Source organism: Neopsephotus bourkii, unplaced genomic scaffold, assembly GCF_033783945.1.
Source record: "Neopsephotus bourkii isolate Nb327-2 ecotype Australia unplaced genomic scaffold, CSIRO-AGI_Nbou_v1 NB_1181, whole genome shotgun sequence".
NCBI lineage: Eukaryota > Metazoa > Chordata > Aves > Psittaciformes > Psittacidae > Neopsephotus > Neopsephotus bourkii.
Window position 1 is genome coordinate 4,739,068 of NW_026901666.1, and position 15,488 is coordinate 4,754,555.

The 15,488-nt window shown below is 38.5% G+C and overlaps 1 protein-coding gene across 8 annotated transcripts in view; it reads left to right on the plus strand.

Moving 5' to 3' along the window:
* The window catches only part of TANC1 (tetratricopeptide repeat, ankyrin repeat and coiled-coil containing 1), an 86,561-nt gene that overhangs the window by 627 nt on the left and 70,446 nt on the right, over positions 1-15,488 (plus strand). For 4 of the 8 annotated variants that reach the window (XM_061363809.1, XM_061363816.1, XM_061363811.1 and 1 more), the window contains exon 1: positions 12,354-12,408. The exons of 3 other annotated variants lie outside the window; for them this stretch is intronic. In XM_061363809.1, the coding sequence (XP_061219793.1) occupies positions 12,369-12,408 (40 nt within the window). In that variant the 5' untranslated portion in view covers positions 12,354-12,368. Of the gene's footprint in view, positions 1-8,784; positions 8,883-12,353; positions 12,409-15,488 lie in introns of those variants that run through there. One more of the 8 variants, XM_061363813.1, reaches the window with a different exon arrangement.

The window sequence follows — 15,488 nt, forward strand, 5'->3', positions numbered from 1 at the left end:
TTCCTTCATTAGAGATTCTGCATTCTGGAAAACTTGAGTTCTTTGTGGTTACTCGTTTGTGATAGCAGAACGCAAAGCAGTCCTGCTGAGAGCAGGAGACATGTCACGACTGTCCCATTAGTATGGCAGCTAAAGTTAAGGCATATGGCAAATGCAGCCGTGCATTGCTCAACCAGGCGTCGGATCTGCATGAGATGTTCCAGGCAGGGTTGGCAAGAAGGAAGCTGTTCAGCTATTTACCTTTCTAGACTGAAATGGACTGTGTAGCTGCATGTGTACATCTGTTGGCGATGACCTTGTTTTGATTACTGAAACAGAAGGTCCTGCCTTTGTGGTTCTAAGCGTTGCCTGCTGTGATCTGAAGGATAAAATGATAATTTCATTTTTCTTTTAATATGCAAGTTACTAATAATGTATAGTAACTGTGTTTTATTGCTTACTTCCTAAAGCGTTCTGATTTCTCAGTAGTATTATTTCAGTTAGTTGTTTGCTGTAGCCTCATAATACATATTTATTGGGCAGAGAGTAAAGTGGGTCCTTAATTATTGTTTTCAAAATACAGTGTAACGGGGCACATCTTTCTGTGAGGATGAACCTCGGGGGTGGGAGGGGAAAGGAGGTTAGATCTGGCTCAGTGTCATACTGAGTGGGTCCCCTCAACCCTGTTCTGTTTTATACCCACCTCTTTCTCCCCCTCGTGGCAATGCAAAAGTGGCATTCATCTGGGCTACTCTAGAGATTGTGTTTTCTGACTGATGAATCAAATGCTGCTTTACCATTTGGAAAGCTAACAGTTGGCAATGTGGGAGGTTTGCTTTGGGCTCCTGTGACTGCTGGATGTAAAACGATTTGCAAGCTTTCTACTGTTTTGGAGTATGTTAAATGTTTTACTCATCCAGGCTACTTCAGAGTTTTGCAGGATTATTCAGGATATGTGAAAGGCCTGCATTAACTCGTATTTTTTGATAGCGGCTCCTTAAAAATAGCCTGATGCTTAAAAATACCAGGTAATGAGGAAAATAAATGTTTGGATTCTGCAGTCCTCCACAGTAGCTTGATATGCAGCTGTCATAAATGAACTTTTCCTATTTTTTCTGATCTGACAGTTGAGAGCTTGAAAAATAGGGTTATGTTATTAAATAATGCTAGTGAGCAAGGGAAGTGCAAATACAGTTTCTTTCTGCTGCTGCTAGGGCAGTGCATATAAAGCTTCGTTTACATGGATGCCCTAAAGTGCTTGTTGTCCTGCTTCCTCAGTTTAGCTAACCATTGGAATGTCCAAATGGTGAGGAATTATGTCTGCTTCTGAGCCAAAACATTTGGTTCATGGCCAGAGTTGCTCAGCTTCCCATAGCAGTCTGTAGGAAAAAGGCATTTTGTGTGTTGAACCACAGTCCCAAAGTTGATGCCATAGCAACACTGTGATCTGAGTATATACTTCTGAAGACAGCTAAACAGCCTTAGGAGAGGTGTTCTGTTTTTCTTTAGCTGAACTTCTTCCTGTCATCAAGGTTAAACCTTTCTTTGAAGATGAAAGATTAATTTGCAGCCCTTCAAACTCATCAACCTGATCTGTTGGTTATGTGCAATGACACCCATAAACATCTGTAAGTTGAAATAGATATTAATGGCTTTACAATTAAGATTTTTCTGTAGCAGTGCTGCCTTGATTAAAAACTTGTATTCCAAGCTCTACCAGGAGCTGGACCTTTATGTTTTCCAGGAAAACGGAGAAAGGCCAGCTTTGGGTTTTCTGTGTGGGTAAGGGTTGAGAAAACTGGGTTAGTTTATGTCTTTTGGTTGCTTTCAGCTCTCCAGATTTAACATGGAGGTTGGAGAGTTTATTTATCACAAAGCTGTGGCAATTAAAAAATATATGGCCTGACAAATGCAAAGTCTTAGTTTTAAAAAATGTGTTTGTGTATAGAAGGCACTGCTGATAGAAAACTGACTTCTGAACAATAAGTAAGGCATAGTATAACACCAAACTGAAAATAAAACCCAGAAGCAAGCACTGAAACACTCTCTGATCATCACTGGTTTTGTATTTAGTTTGAAAAGTGCCTTGTATTGTTGTTGTTTGTTGGTGTGTTTTGTGGGTTTTTTCCTTTTTAAAAAAAAAGGAAAAAAGTTTAGTTTGGTGGAGTCTTAAACTCTCTGATATTGTCTTGAAGGAAGTAAATAAAGGGATCAGTTGCACATTAATGCAGAATGTCTATTGTGTGGCCTAATATTAATGTGTCTACTTGCTGTATGTTGCTACCTTCTTTTAAAGTTCATTGTTTAGCATGGCTGATTAAATCCTTCAGTATTCATTGTACTTAGGAAATTCTATGAGGATAGTCCAGCATGCTTACCTGATTAGATTATTTATCCAAGTATAAAAGATGCTATAGAGGTGGTGAGATGCTTTGTATTAGGTATTTAGCTTTGCCATATACCTTTAAGAGTCTAGTGCAGAGTACCTTTCCTGCTTGCTTAGGATGGAGACAATTTTAGGTAGGGAGAGTCTGAAATGAAACACAGGTTGTCTGCCATTTTGGTTTTGTGCTTCAGCAAGATAGCATGCCAGTGATCCCCTTATCATAGCTAAAATGTTTTGTTGCTTTCCCCCACTTCAGCTGCATAGAGAGACTAATCGTGCTGAGTTTGCTTTGTAGTTATTTCAGGTTACTGTGCTGTATAGGCTTCCTTGTCACTCTTTCATCATTATAGTTCATGTTAATGTAATGATTTTAACTTTTAAAAGTCCTGTTTCTCTTGCTGTGTTTTGGGAATTCTGTTTTTGTTTTCTTCTCTGCACTTATTGAGAAGAGGCACATTAAGGTATAGGCTTGATCTATGAAGGCACTTTGGTACTAGAGTGTTAAACTGCAATATCTTAACTTCAGTGCTTGGCCTCCCTGTATGATGTATGAAGAAGCTCCTGTGTGCAAGTAATATTTGTACAGGTTTGGAAGCAGAAGGCTAGGTAACAAAAATTGTCTATTGGTTATTTCTTCATTACGTGACTGGTAGTAGTTGCTGGAATATGTGCTTTGTTTCCAGAGATAGTGCCATCTCCAATTTAGTAATTCACTTCTTTGCCTTTCTTGATCTGGAATAATCATTTCTAAAGAGGGTGCCAATTTGAAAACAGAAGTTCCACTAGCTTGCTGGATGAAGCGCCTTGCAGATCAACCAGCTTTCCAGATTTGAAGCGTCTCCTCATCTGTGCCTTGTTGCGTGGGATGTCAGTTCTCAAGTGTTTGCAGAGAAGAGTTTGCTATGTTTCATTGACTATAAAATGTTTTCAGCTTGAGAATCTCACAGGGTCTTAAACAGGGGTCAGTTTAGTGATAGCAGTGAATGAGTTTTTTGCATAGCTATTAGCAGAAATTGAAATTTCTCTGAAGTCAAATCAAGAGCTGCTTTTAGGATCATGATGTTATTGAAGTTGGTGGCAGTGCTCAAAAAATTATTGCTCATTTGACCTTTTTCTGCAAATACGCTGTGTCAGCAGGCCTGGGGGTTATGGGGTTTCAGTGTTTGCACAGTGACTGACTTGGTGAAGCGCTGCTTTGTGAAGTACTTCTTGGGCACTTTTGAAATACAGAAGACCAAAATAATTTGGGGACTAGGGCTGGTCCTGAAACCATCTAGTTCTTCCTCATGTGTCTTCACAGCTGTGAATTCAGCTGTATCTAGACATGCATGAAACCGGAAAACTAGATCCAACTTAGAGTTATAGTGGTCTTGAATATGGCAACCAAGCAAGGTACAAAGCTACAGATACATGTTGTTTTGAATCTCTGCTTTTTTTTTTTTTTTTTGTCAGCTGCCTTGAATTCATGTTGTTCCTTTAAGTTAGAACTTGTGAATAAATGCAAATTTCCATGGTTTAGATTTCTGAATTACAGGGTGGTGTCATAAGAGAAAAAACCTCTGTAGCCTATGGTAGAAGAGTTGTCAGTCTCATTTTAGCCTGTGGTAGAATTTTCCCTCTCATTGGTGATCCAGGTATTAGTCAAATATAACACCTTTTTAAAAAAAAGGTACGTCATATTCCAGCATTGCAAGAATTAACCTCTCAAAGAAAAGCATGAAAGGTGAATGTGTGACATGTCCCACATTGTGTAGGAAGTGAAACAGTTGCCCTGATGGGGTGGGAATGGCCCGTGTGGGTGGTCTCAAGAAGGAGCCCTATGGGTAGATGCATGTTGGGACAAGGGTGGTGTGTGCATGTGCACATATGTCGCTGGGCTCAGTAGATGAATGAGACCCTCCTTCACTTCAAGCTGTTTCTTATCCTTTCCCTTCTACCTGTATATTCCCCCTCCCTTGCTCAGACAAACCTGCAATTACAACATTCAGGAATTAGCACGCTTTTAACAAAGTCTGAAGATTTTGTAAGGAGTCTTTCCTGCTTAATCCAAGCTACTGTTGTGGTTAGTCCTTTTAACTTGTCTGTCAAAGCACACTTGGCCATGTTGGGGAGCCTTGGCTTCTGGTTAAACTGCTGACTTCCTCCATACGGGTCACTTGCTTTTAAGCTTATTGAGTTAGCAGCTGTTGTTAGTGCTTGTGTTACCTGTACCTAGTAGCATTTAAACACCATTTCAGAAAGATGTAGAGCGAAAGGGTTACTTTTTTCTTTGTTTGCTGCATATTTAGTATATTTGATAATTAAGAGTTTTAAAAACAAAGGTGCTTGTAAAATGTTTGCTGCATTGCATTGGAGTTGTGTATATGGTGTCGGGGTGGGGTTTAATTTTTTGTTTGTTGGTGGGGTTTTTCTTTGGTTTGTTTTTTTTTTTTTTTTTTTTTTTTTTTAGTTTTTTTTAAGACTCAGTCTTTGTTAAATTTAGATCCAGCAGGAGAGAAGCTGGAACTTGTTAGCAACACAGGAAACGCCCTGAAAGAAAGTTTTTGATGTGCATGTTTGTGTGTAAATGTGAACTCTGCAGCTATGTGGCTGGAGTTAGACTGCAGGGTGCTCTGCTTAGCTTTGAACAGTTTTGCATCTTTAAATCTTGTATTAGCTTCTGGTGGAACTTTGCTGCCATGTACTTTATATAATTATTAATTATTAAATATCTGTGACTGTCAAAAGCTGGTAGTTTTAAGTCAAATTCTGAGCATTGCACTTAAAATAGCTGAGGTGTTTAATTGCTGAAAAGACAGAGTCCAGATTAAACCACTTTGTTCTATCTGGAAAAATACCAGATTTTGAGAGGTCTGAAGATTGAGCTGTTCTTCTTTCAGTCATATACAATGAAACTAATTAATTTCTTTCTTCACAGGTTCCTTTCCTTCCAGTCTGTATTTCTGACCATACTTTAGTAAGTTAGGATTTAAATAATGCACAAGTAAAAATAAATAGAAGCAAAATATGACCTTTTTTAAACTTAAATGAGGTGGAAGTTTCTAGAGAGTTTAATGTGTGAGTTGGATTTGGTTCAGACTTGGATTTTTGCTGTTTTCTGTGTGTATTTGTTTGTTTTGGGGGGGTGGTTGTTGGTTTTGAACAAGAATGGCAAAACACAAAATATTCTTAATGTGGATTTTGGAGGGAGACTGTTTTACACCAGAAATGCCTTTGAGTTTATTTAGTTAATATGCCTCAAGGTCTGTTTTACATTGGGCTAAATTCCCACTGAGGTCACAAAGGGTTTTTTTTTTTTTTTGTGCTAGTAAGGCCTGAGTTCCTGGATTTTTCTACAATATATTATTGCCACAAAGTGTAGACATGGTTTTGCTATGGAAAAGCAAAATTTTCAGCACTTTCCAGCTACTGATACAGAATCTTTGTGTTCAAGCAAGAATTGGTTTGAAAAATGCAGGAGACAATGGAAAGACATCGGGGGGAAAACTTTGCTTTACCCTCAGATAAACTAAATTTGGCAAAGGTATAATGGAATACAAGAACATTATGTCTTCCAGCATGATATACTAAACTAATGTACAGTTTCAGAATCCATTGATACATTTTAAACTCTGGAAATGCAAACCTGGTGTGTGGAGTTTTTGTTTATTCTCTGTCTAAGCTATTTTTTGGGCCACTGTAGTACATTACAGATGTATTTTCTGTAAGGTTGAAGTAAGTCAATCAATGAGTGATGGCAGCACTTTATTTACACTTATTTAGAGGTACTAGACATATTATGAAAGTTTGGGGAAAAGAAGATCTAAATAATGTTGGGTTTATTTTTGCTTGACCAGAAATGCTGTATTTTGTTTTAAAAGACAACAGGGAAAGAAGGACAAGGTGACATTAACTTACTTTGTTCTGCTGGAACTCAAAGCTCTGCACCAGAGGAATATACTAAATGGTTTGTTAGGACTTTTTTCTTTTTCTTTCCCCTCACCCCTGTGGCTGCACGGAAGATTCTTCCAAAGCTCTTGCATCCTCTGCAGCAGAGTTGCATCTTGGATCACACTGGGCAAATGGGCTTCTTGAGAGAGCTCATTTTCGTATTGAAGTGTTCCAAGACTCTGCCTAACTGGCATCTGAGAAATCTAACATTGTCCCTCCAATCCGGTAAAACCAGGGTTATTTTCTTCCTATTTTTATCATTTCTGCTAATAGGAAAACTAAATGCTTTTTTCTTTAGCAAGCTTGCACCTTCTTTCTTAAATTCTCAGTTTTCCCCATGAGAATAATTGAATTTTGTTTATCTGCATTTTTTTTCTTGTTTGTGGGATTTTGAGGTGAGTTCTCGTTGGTGTTAGATCTGTGGGGTTTTGTTTTTTTTTTCCGTAAATCAGTGAACTCGGCTCACCTGATTTACATGGGATTTGCAAGCACCCCATTAACAGGTTAAGGTGAGGCAGTCTTGACAAACTTGTAAAGCTGTACACAGACCTGAGATTTTCATGAATAGTTAATTTTTTGAAGGATGATAGTTAATTTCTGGTTGTGAGGATTTAAATGTGGGCTTTTTGGACACTTGCCTGTGGAGAGGGTATGCTTTCTGGCATCTGAATTAGAGAATTTAGTGGTGCTTGGCTGCTTAATTACTGAAAGCAATAGGACAACTGTAAAATTTTAATAAATATGGGCTTGCCAGGTATTTCATATTTTTGGTAAGAGCATGTAAGATCTTGCCTACACCAGGGAGTTACTGCAGAATGAGGCAGGGTGTGAATGTGGAGCACTTTTCCCCTTGCATAGACAAGCCTTTAATTTTTCTTCAAGAGCAGCCTCTGGGATGTTCCATGTACGTTGTTCTCCCTAGTGTGAGGTCTGTAGTGGACTTATGGCTAAGTCTGTGATAGCTAAAACCTGTATCTAGTTTATGTGAATAATCTAATTGATTTCAGTAGTCTGCTTTTTGTAAAGAGAGTACACCACATGTTCGGTTGTGGCAGGACTGAAGGGCTTGCTTGTAAGCCCGTTGTGGTAGATACTGCCCGTCATAAATGTTCAAACAGAGCTAATTTTAGCACTGTGGCAAGGTCTCTTGATGCTACTGCTTTGTACATTAAAATGAAAAGTTCTTTAAGGGAAAAGGAATTGGAAGAATATGGATGTTAGAGTGTTTCCTTGTAGTTTACACTGTAGAAGAATGCCTGAGTCTTGTCCATAAAACAGCATAATCAAATAATTAAAAACGGAAGGTTTACATTTCACAGCAGACATAGAAAAGGTCTTGAGATGAGAAGTGAGGAGGGTAGTATTTCTCCTTTGCCACATTCCTATGGGTGAGATTTCAGGAGACAGCTGAGCCAATCTAACAGTTTGTTGTGATTCAGAGGAGTGGTTTTCCTTCCTTCTGTACCAGCCATGAGATCTTGCTCTTTTTCCTGTGTTGTCTCTGTTGCTCATCTGAATCTGCAGCGCAGTTCAGAAAACACAGAAAACTGTAGCAGCACTGGCACGATGTAGTAGAAATATGCGGCTGACCCCTTTGACCATCTTGTAAAGACTTGTCCAGTATGACTTTGAGTAAACTGCTTTTTGTTCCTCTTAAATAGACATAAGAGTACTACCCTCCCTGCAGGCTGTTATGAGCTGTAATATGTTTTAAGATGCTCTGGGGGAGAAGAGGTAGTTATATACAGATGCCTAGGGTACTTTCTGATTCACCTGCCTTCTAGATCATGTAACTTAAATGTTTAGTCTCTAGGCAGCCTCAAGAATGTTAATGTTAAATTCTTAAGTTCACTAGTTTATTTTATCCACTTGGATTACCACTTTATGTGTGTGTGTATGTGTGTGTGTGTTCAATTGTGCTAATGTGTTCTGGACAATGATAACAGTCTTGGTATGTATGAGCTTTGTGTCCTACTTATTTCTGCCTTTTAGGGTCATGTAGGAGTTACATCTGGCGCCACGTTTTTTGGTGGTTTTTTTGGGGGGGGAGGGGAGCAGGTATCTGTTTCGTAACCAATCAATTTAGGCAGTTGCATTTTCTGAAGGAAAGAACTCTGTCTGCGTTGCATTTTTGATACAGGTTTCCAAGATCATCATGTATGACTTTCCCTACTTGAGCAGGGGCACTGGACAAGATGACCTCCAGAGGTCCCTTCCAACCTCTGGCATTCTGTTCCTCTACCATAACCAAAGAAGTCTTAATGACTGTGGTTACTTTTTTGTCATCATGGATATTTCAAGCTGTCGTTGCACACATACCAATCTATCTCTAGTAACTGAGGCTAGAAGATACATATCCTAATGAAGAAAGTAGCAACATCAATTTTACACCAGACTAGTATATCTTAAAAGTCATACTGGAACCTCTAAAAATGCTTACTTAATAATAGATATGTTTGTCTCTATTTTTAGGCCTGTGAAGCAGGAAGTATTTAATGTGCCCTTCGTATACCAAGTTTGGATAGAGCTCTGCATTTGATTTTTGGCAAAAGCAAGTGGCTGTGATTCCCAGCCATTTCAAGATAAGGTATTTTATGATTAGGGATTATAGAAAACATACTGTCCCAGGATTTCTAAGGATAGCTGACACATAAAAAAAAAAAATAGTCCAGAACATGCACCTATATTGGGCATTGGTGTCTAAATGGAGGCCTGTAGTGTTATGAGAAAATTAGTAGTAAAACAACAGCTTCTTTGAAAGAGAGGAAAATTTCATGAAAAAGCAGATAAGGAAATCCTGAAGGTGTGTGAGGGCCCACAATGTCCAATTACACAAACAAAACTGCTTCCTTGCCACTTTGCATCACTTGGATGGGAGTGATGATAATTAATTCTGTTGATGGCTTTGCTGTATAGTTTCCTTAATGTATTGGTAAAGTATCCAGGAATAAGCTTAGCTTTGGTTTAAATATAGGAGTGAAAGTTACACAGCCAGCACATGAGTGAAAAGATGATGTACCAGCGTGGACAAACTGAAGGGAGCTGTATTGCTGCCTCGTTTGCTTTAGACTTGTTTCAGTCTTGTTTTCAAACTCCTGAGTGGACCAACTGTCAACTATCATGAAAGTTTTCTCCTTCTGAGAGACCTTCTTATCATCTGTGGCGATCTGCCTTGCTGAGCTACCTGAAGACTGTGCGGCACTGGCTTTTGTTAGGCAGTGTATGGTGCCAGTATGTATCAGTACTCTAAATTCAGCAGCATTTTGACTGGTCCCCTTTCCTATTGTTGTATAACGTAATTCTGCCAGGAAAACTGCCTATGCTTACTGTGAATTTGTTTTTCAGTAGATGAAAGACTGTGGAAGAAACCTTCACTTCTAGACAAACATATTTTCATTTTATGTTCTACAGTATTTTCGTTGAGTTGTATGCATCTATTAATCAAATACTGCCAGGTTTCAGTAGTGCCTGCTTCGGCTTCGTAGCAAATGATTTCATTTACCATTTGGAGGGAATTTGTTTTTCTTTTCTGAAAGGATCATCAGTCTGTTAAAGTCATTGGAACTCAGTGATTTCTTAAATTTTATTTTATTTTGCACATACAAAGTGGCATCTCTGCCAGACTTGCTACAGTAGATGCAGCAGGTGGCACTTGAGGTATACAAAGCATCCCCTCTCTAAAAGTGTGCCTGAAGACTGTCATGCTGTGTGTTTATAAATAGTCTGGTGGTAGAATCATCTCATTTTGAAGTAGAGCAAAGTTTCTTCAAATGTGGTGCTGCCTCATGTTTTTTTTTCTTTGTTCTAGTTTTGGTTTGCTGGTTTGTTATGTGTAGCTTTGTAGACAAACAAATACGGAAATCACGGTGTTTGTTGGACCGCATGCTAGTTTAATAGGTCCGGAAGAGACCTGTGGCGTCAGATCACTTTGAAGTCACGGGATTTTTTTGGATACTACCTAGAGTACTGTTTTGAGAGTTGCCTCATCTTACCAGTGTACTCCACTGAAATTCTCAAGACATTGCTTTGGTCAGGCATAATTTTCTTGGGATTTTTTTTAATATTGAGGCTGAGAAGATCTTGGTTGGTGTTCTTTGAACTGAAAAGGAATAATAGTGGCACCTTTGCAAGCTCTGATTTCAAATACACATCTTAAATCTGAAAATAAGACTACGTCCAGGCACCTGGATAGGTTTATGTAGGATATGTTTTCTCATCTGCAGTTTTGGGCAAGTTGAAAGCATTAAGCAAGTTGAAAGTGTTATTGGTTTAGCCTAATAATTTCTTCTAATGAAGTATTTTATGAAATTAAATTCCTTTACATGATATAACTTCCTTAAAGCCTTAAGGTGATCGAAAGAAATAGTAATTTATTTGTTTCTCTGTGTCAGCAATAGTCTAAAAGCCACAACAAACAAGCAGATGGTGATTTACCTATCCCAGCTGCAGTACTTCATTTGCTAAGCTTGTGGATTTTAGTGACATTTAGTAAGTCTAGGAAAATTAAGTCATCAGTATTCAGCCTCACTAGGTGGACTGTATAATCTTCCCAGTAGTGATGTATGAAGGAAATGCAGTATTCACCTACTTGCCTACTGTGTGATGGGAGAACTTGTCCATCCTTTGAGAGGAGTCTGATGGTATGACTTAAAGAAAACTGAGTTTTAGTTAAGCAGTTCTCTCCTGGAATATAATAGACAAATTCTGTGTACGCTGTCTGATGGGAAAACACTGACCATCTTAAAAAAAATTGTCACATACTGAAAGTTGATAATAATTGAACTGTCATGATGTCATTTTGCTGTCTGCTAAATGAAATTTAGTGCTTTTCTCCATGGAGGAGAGTATACAAATTGTATGTACAGCTCTAAGAGACAGTTTGTGAGTTTTAAAGTGTAACAAATCCAATATGCCGGGTAGGGTTTCTTAATCAGCTGGTAGGATTGCATTGCCATGCACAAGAAAGGAACCGTCATTGGGCTCAGAATTTTCGTGTGGTGAAGACATCGCTCCTGATGCTGTACAAGAAATTGTGTTCTTCTCTTTGCTGTAGCACAAAGAAGAGAGGATCTCTGATCAGAAGTAGGTTTTATGTAGCCCATTGAAAATTCTGCCTAAAATTATTACAGATATTGTGTTTCCTGTCAGTTTGGTACTATTATATGAAGTTTGTAGGCTATCCTGTAGTAATAAATTCTTTTTTGCTAAGTAGGTATTCTGATGTTGCTTGACTTTAACACTAAAAATATTAGTTAAATCTAAATTGATTTCTTCTGCTTCTTCCCTCACTTAACTTTCTAGGCCATAGTGATTCCTTAATAGTACATGTGGTTTCACAGGAGCAGAAAAAGCTTGCTTAAATACATATTGCAGAGACTAACCCATACAGGCTGCCTGTTGAGCCTTTTTTAAAGAAATGGGGGACCTACAACTGTTCTAATGCAGTTTCTATACTGGAAACTGCATAATGCCGTCTAGTCCAGAGACCACACTCCGTTAAAATGTTGGGTCATTTATTGCAGATACCGGTGTGCTGACTTTCCCCATTTTTGCTTTGCTAGATCATCTTGTCTTCAGTTTTCTGAGTCATGAAACAATGTCTAGAATTGCAGCAGTATGGAGGAAGCAGGTTTAAACTGATGTATAGTGGTGGGATGAAGGAAAAGTGGTTTTGCCTGCTGAGTTGTGTGAACTACAGCCTGTATAATGTGAGATGGATGCGTTCTGCATTACATTTACTTCTGACTGCTTGGAGTGAATCATGTTTTACAAGCAGCTTGCTGACATTCACCTGGAAATTAGGACAGCTGAGAAACAAGAGATATGTTTTGTTTCAGTACGCCTCATCTTCTGTGCTTTCTGGAGAGGACGGTGCTGTCATACCTATAACATACAACTACTGGGTAATAGAAGATGTGATTGCTATGAGTAATAGGGTTAGGATTTTGGTTAGTGTGGGTTTTTTTTTTTTTCCTTTTTGGTCTTCCTTTCATTTTCTGTGTGCTAGTAAAGCTGAAATAGCAGTTCCTGGCCTAGTTTTCATCCAGTTATAGGCTCTTGATTTTCTGCTGACATGGTGTGTGCAGGGTGTCACTTCTGCCAGCTGGAAAATGGTGTTTTCTTGCCTACTGTTTTGACCCTTTAATAATTGATTTTGAAGTAGAGGGTTTGTTGCTTTTCCTGTTTTAGTATGAGGAGATGGAGAGAGATGGGATAAAAATGACCATTATGACAAAGGCATGGAAAAATGTACCTATTTCATTTTCATTCACTCATTTCATTTTCATTCATATTTCGTTTTCCGTTGCTTCCTCCTGCCTCAGTGCAAACTGTCTGTGATGCCCACTGGTTCTGGGGGATTGCTGGCTGGGATGCTCATGACTGCGTTTCCTCAGTACTTTTTTAAACCCTGGTGATGTTAATTTCATTCCAGAATGCCTCTGCCTAGTGACCTGCCACTTAAAGAGGGGACAAGTTTTTACATTTTTTGTTTTGTAACCTTTTTATGGAGGTGAGGATTGTTGCTGAAGACAAGCAGTCTTCCTCTTCCCACCTGTCATCATTCTGCTCTCACCACACCCACTGACCTCCTTTTGTCCCCTGAAGTAAAAACTTGTTTTGCTGAAGTCTATGCACAGTGATCCCTTTCTTGCAAAGTTGGAGGAGAGATAATTCATTTGATTTAGGAATAAAAGGCAGTGGAATGATAGAATGTAATTTACTTCTGTGGCAACTAAAGATAAAACCAAAGGGAGAAAACAGTCCTGGTGAAAGTGGAATTTAGGCTAAATGAGATGAGACTGGAAGAGCACAGTGGATCTTTTGATCCTTTGAAGAGTTTGACGGTATCTTGTAAATGGCAAGAGCTAGAGGGGTGAGGTTCAGAGAGAAGCCTAAATAGCAAGGATAAATAATTCAGTAAAGCTGAGAAGCAGGGTTTTTTCCTGGTTTTTGTTAGTTTGATTTGGGATATTTTTTTCTTTCTGTTTTTTCTTTTTTTTGTAACTCATAACTGAAAAGGAGGGAAGTTCTGTAGAAAATGGTAAGAAGGTATGGTTTTGGCATTTCTCTGGAGGGGCTTGGCTGAATGGGAGGAGAAAGGGACAAATAAACTTGTGTACAATCTCATCTGTAGTCAGATATTTTTCCTATGAGAAACAGCTGCAAGTCTTTAAGATTTTATGGCTCCTCTGTTGACAACTGCTGCTGTTCTTCCCCAGCACAGACAGGCAAATGACTCAGCGGATGATTCTTCATCTGTATCATTGCTGAATCATTCAGGTGCTTATGACCTTTGGAGTTAATATTTCTGGCTTGAGAGTGCTCTTCATCTGTTTCAGTGTAAGATCGATTTCTTCAGTGCTTCAGGGTAGTAACAAGTAGCTGAAGAATAGTAATATTTAAAATTGATAAACAGTCATTTCTCCAGTATCTGGCACCTGACCAAGAACATTTAGATAGCAGTCAGGTGAAGACACCGATCATCTTTTCCTCTGCATTGGCAGTCCTTGGAGACACTGGAGAAAATAATCAGCAGTAGGGTAAAAGAGTAGCATAGCAGAAGACTGGGTGGTTGCAGGATAGAATAGGTACTTCTGTGTCATCTGGGAAGTCAAATCTAAAACCAGACTGGTGGGAAAAAAGCTACCGCAAAAGCACATTCTAATAGCTTACGTGATAATGAGATCTTTCTCACGCTTCCTCATCTTTCACCTCTTTCATTGTATTTTAATAGTGCTTCAGGGCAGAATTCCACTATTTAGAAATGAACAGCAAATTGGAAACCTTGGTGTTCTTTTACAGTCTCCTGTTAAATTGATGCTTAGCTTTCAGGAGTGTTGGATAAGAATGGGGGGAAATATCTCACATAATAATAATAATAATTAGGTTATTGAGTAAGGAACAAATGCCGTATAGCTTGTCAATTCTGTATCTGCATTGATCTCCCTACAAAAGAAAAGGGTAAAGACCATAATTGTAAAATAATTTCAATAATAGCTGGTTAACTTCAGTGAATTTGTTTAAATTTGGCTCAATACAGCCTACTGGAAGGATTAGTTTATTTGATCTCTCCAGAAGCGATTGACTCTTGTGGCTTCATCTCTGCAAATACCCAGTGTGATAGTAATGTGTCTAAAACATGCATGCTGCAAACCTTTAGGGAAGGTGGACCAAAAGTTAAGAATGGGAACAAAAGCTATGAATCATCTTGTTACTGATGTTAGTATCTGTTGGTAGATGCCATACGTGGAAAATATTCTTATGCAAGGAAGTTGCTGAGTTTTGTGGGAGACTCACAGGCAGAGTAAAAACATGGTGATATGTTTTCTTCTGTCTTTCTGCTTTTCAAAAGGGATTTCATAGGTAATGAAATACTTAATTTGTGAAAGATTAGGAATGAAGTAAACTTCTGTATGTCTGTGCTCAGAGCAATTTACATAACCTACTATTTGTATTTTATAAACCTGGTCCTGTTCTGGAGTCCCTCACAAAAAGCTGATCATAATGAAGTCTTAAATTGAAGGACTTTCTGCCTCTTTCCCTCATGCTGTGAATATAAGGCAGTTGTATGAAATGTCATGTGTATCTGAAGATGACAGTTGAACTGGTGGCAGGGCAGCACCCATTTTAAAATGTATTTGACATGAGCAGCTAGGGTGGGGGATCTGGTTTTGTAAGCAGCTACCATGATCTTTGATTGCATAAGCAAAAGCATGTTGAGGTATTTTCCTTCTTATGCAACATTATTAATATTTACCCTTGGATAATAAGTCCACATTTCCTACCTGTTTGAAAAATGGAAATGATAGTTAAAGTTTTTAAAATGCCTTGAAATCATGAATGAAAGGGAAAACCTAACTGAACATCAAGCAAGTGGTTTCAGGGGCAGAATTTAAAAACTGGAACCAAGAAAACCTAAAACTGAATTGTTTATCAAAGCAAAACAATTACAGTAGCTGGAAACTTCTGAAATCTTAGTGAATGATTTTCTTTAAGCTTAGTTGTGGGGAAAGCAGAAACACAGTGTGCTCAGGAAAGACAAAATGCCAGCATTACTGGAAAATACCCTACTAATACAAATATCTATGAACCAAAACAAGATCCAATATCCCATGTCTGCTTCAAGGGACAAGGAAGTATAAATATACAGTATTGCTGTTCAGTCAGTCTTCTTGAAGTGTGAAAGATGGGT